At 45.1% G+C, this 3,074-nt stretch overlaps 1 protein-coding gene across 1 annotated transcript; it reads left to right on the top strand.

Annotated features, from left to right (window-relative positions):
* Nucleotides 1-1,074: 1,074 nt before the first annotated feature.
* LOC123059736 (epoxide hydrolase A) lies at nt 1,075-2,827 on the top strand. The gene is made up of 3 exons (XM_044482220.1): nt 1,075-1,433; nt 1,837-2,037; nt 2,163-2,827. The coding sequence occupies exons 1-3, from the start codon at nt 1,134-1,136 to the stop codon at nt 2,643-2,645; spliced, it is 984 nt and encodes a 327-aa protein (XP_044338155.1). The 5' UTR covers nt 1,075-1,133; the 3' UTR covers nt 2,646-2,827.
* The last annotated feature ends 247 nt before the right edge of the window (nt 2,828-3,074 follow it).

The following is a 3,074-nucleotide window of genomic DNA, read 5'->3' as shown; positions in this document are numbered from 1 at the left end:
ACTATTTGTGTAAAATAGAATGTGTTTTGAGTCATAAATTTGTAAATTGTTATTACGCCATTTTCAAATTCGCGTCAACTTTGCTTATTATGGTATATACCAAAATCATACCGAAATAATTTGGTATATATCAAAACCAAAACATATTTTAATTTTATACTGTATTTACCAAACCGAAAAACCGCATAAAACGAACCATGTAAACCAAATAAACCGAACGCACAGAGTGAATGACGGTGAATGCCAGGCCTCAAGTTCGGGGGTGAAAACTCTAGGTTTCGCCTTCACTGGTCGTACCTGGCCACTGGTGGTTTATGCTTCCTTGTTGAAGGCATTGTCTGGAAATACTCGGTCCTTCTCTTCCGAGTCGAAACCCATGATCTAGCGTATGTGGTTCAATCCAGCGATGACGGTGTTCATGCATCATTTCCTTGTTGAAGGTGTCGCTGTTGGGGGAACCTTCTTGTTGATGTTTTGCTGCAGTGAGTTGTTCGCCTCGCCTTGACCCTTATGGGTCCTTTTTTTTTCTTTTTTTGGCTGTGTGCATCCTAATTGTTCAGAGACCGGGTATATACTCTTATGTTCGTATCTGCTTGATGCGACATTATGAATCAAGTAAAGAACGCCCATTTATCGTAGAGGTGTGTCCTCCTGCGTTATTTCTTTCTTCCCAACTGCGTTATTTATCCGACCGTCCGCAGGCGAACCCAGGGAGCAGGACTAGTGTGGACAACGCAGGCCAGCTGTGGGAATATTGTTGAGTGATTGCATTCATGTGCTCAAACCACAACGCAGCCACCATCGCACGAAACTAAAAACCACTAAGGCGCTGATTGGATTGGCTTTTCACGGCGTCATACACGTGTAATATATACGGACCTCCATCCGTCGTTTTCATTTCCAGGCAAAAATCAGGCGTGGCCGGTGTTATATAGCTGTAAAATAAATACAGGTGTATAAAAATACATCGATACCAAGCGGAGCCTAACATGAAAACAGTGCCAGGTCTAGTAAGTTTTGTCTATAAATAGCACCTCCCACCAGCTCAAGTTGCAATGCACAACACACAGTAAAGACACATACACCAGACAGAGAGAGAGAGAGAGAGAGGAGGGAGGGAGTTTTGGGTGACCATGGAGGGTGTGGTGATCAGACGCCAGACAGTGGAGGTGAACGGCATCTCGATGCATGTGGCGGAAGCCGGTCCTGAGGTGGACGCCAAGGGGGCGGTGTTGTTCCTGCATGGCTTCCCGGAGCTGTGGTACTCGTGGCGCCATCAGATGGAGCACTTGGCGATTCGTGGTTACCATTGCGTCGCGCCTGACCTCCGTGGCTATGGTGGCACCACTGCGCCACCCGATGTGGCCTCTTACACCTCCTTTCACATTGTTGGTGACCTTGTTGCCCTCCTCAACACCTTAGGGATAGCAAAGGTACAATTAAGCTTATTTCGTAACCAAATAATATAGTCTGTTTTTGGATTATCCAGAGAAGCACATGAGCACACACACACATACAACACACGCCCACCACACGCGGACAGGTATACACCTGCAAATCAGATGCTTACACTGATTAAGATCCAAAATAAATTATGGCATCTCATAGAACATATTTTGTTTAATTGTTAGAATTTGAAAATGTATTCTCGCTTTTCCAAGTGAATTCATCAGCCTTTTGTTTTATTGTTGGGCAAAACCAAACTTTTCTAGATTTTTGGTTAATATCAATGCAGATTTGTTGCGCGATATAATCCATAAGCCGTCTGCTGCATATATGAATGTTCTAACTGATGTAATTTTGACCTCATAACATACGCACCATGGTTGAATGAAGGTGTTTTTGGTGGGGCACGACTGGGGCGCACTCATCGCATGGTACATGTGCATGTTCCGTCCGGAGCGTGTGACGGCACTCGTCAACACTAGTGTCGCCTTCATGCGCCACATCATGATTCGCACCGGCCCCGACTTCGTAAATCCCATAGAGTACTTCAACCGCGCATACGGCTCCAACTACTACATGTGCTGCTTCCAGGCAAGCCACTAGCATGCATTTGTCCGGAACATTCAACTGGTATCTGCATTATCAGATGCCCACAACAAACTATTGCAAAAAAAAAAACATTACACAACGTATATATGCATATGGTTCACTTACAGGAGCCAGCAGTCGCGGAGAAGCAGTTCCCACCGGCGCACGCCAAGCGCCTCATGAGGCAGTTGTTGTGCCATTGCTTTAGCCATGGCGTGTTCTGTGATGAGGAGATGGATGACAACAAGTTCCCGACATCTCCACTTCCGCCTTGGCTCACCGAGGCCGACATTGACTACTTTGTCACCTCCTTCGAAAAGACTGGCTTCACTGGTGCCATCAACTACTACCGAAACTTAGACAAGAACCGCGAGCTGGCGGCGCCGTGGGCGGACGCCAAAGTGCAGGTGCCGACCAAGTACATCGTGGGGGGCGGAAACATCACATACAACTTTGAGGGGATCCAGGAATACATCCACGGCGGTGGTTTTAAGGAGGATGTTCCACTGCTTGATGAGGTGGTCGACATCCCCGGCGCCGGCCACTTTATCCAGCAGGAGAGGGCCCAGGACGTCAGCGACCATATCTATGACTTCATCATCAAGTTCTGATCCCGAAGTCCAGATGGACTCAAACTATCCATGTGCTTGCGTTTGTCACTGTTTGATCTTGCGCTTGTCTGTTTATTGTAATGTCATCTGTTTATCTTTATGTTCCCATTCAAGGTGCGTACATAGATTGTTATATATTGTATCCAGTGGTGGAGGACGGTAAAAAATTAAGGTGGGGCGAACTATGAAGCATAATTTCTTTTGATGCAAAACCAACACAGATAACACACACCACTGTACACTAATATTTTTAAATGATCCTAAATAGAATAACCAGATACAAAGAAAATGTAAACATGTTTGTCTAAATAGAAAAAACAATCTAAAACATATCCATTAATAATGAAGCTTTAATGGCGCCTAGAAGAACCAGGCAATGGCAGTGCCATGTCCTTTTGAATTTTTTTTATTTTACCAAAATCAAAACTT

The sequence above is a fragment of the Triticum aestivum genome, chromosome 3A (assembly GCF_018294505.1).
Source record: "Triticum aestivum cultivar Chinese Spring chromosome 3A, IWGSC CS RefSeq v2.1, whole genome shotgun sequence".
NCBI lineage: Eukaryota > Viridiplantae > Streptophyta > Magnoliopsida > Poales > Poaceae > Triticum > Triticum aestivum.
This window is presented reverse-complemented; position numbering and strand designations above follow the sequence as displayed.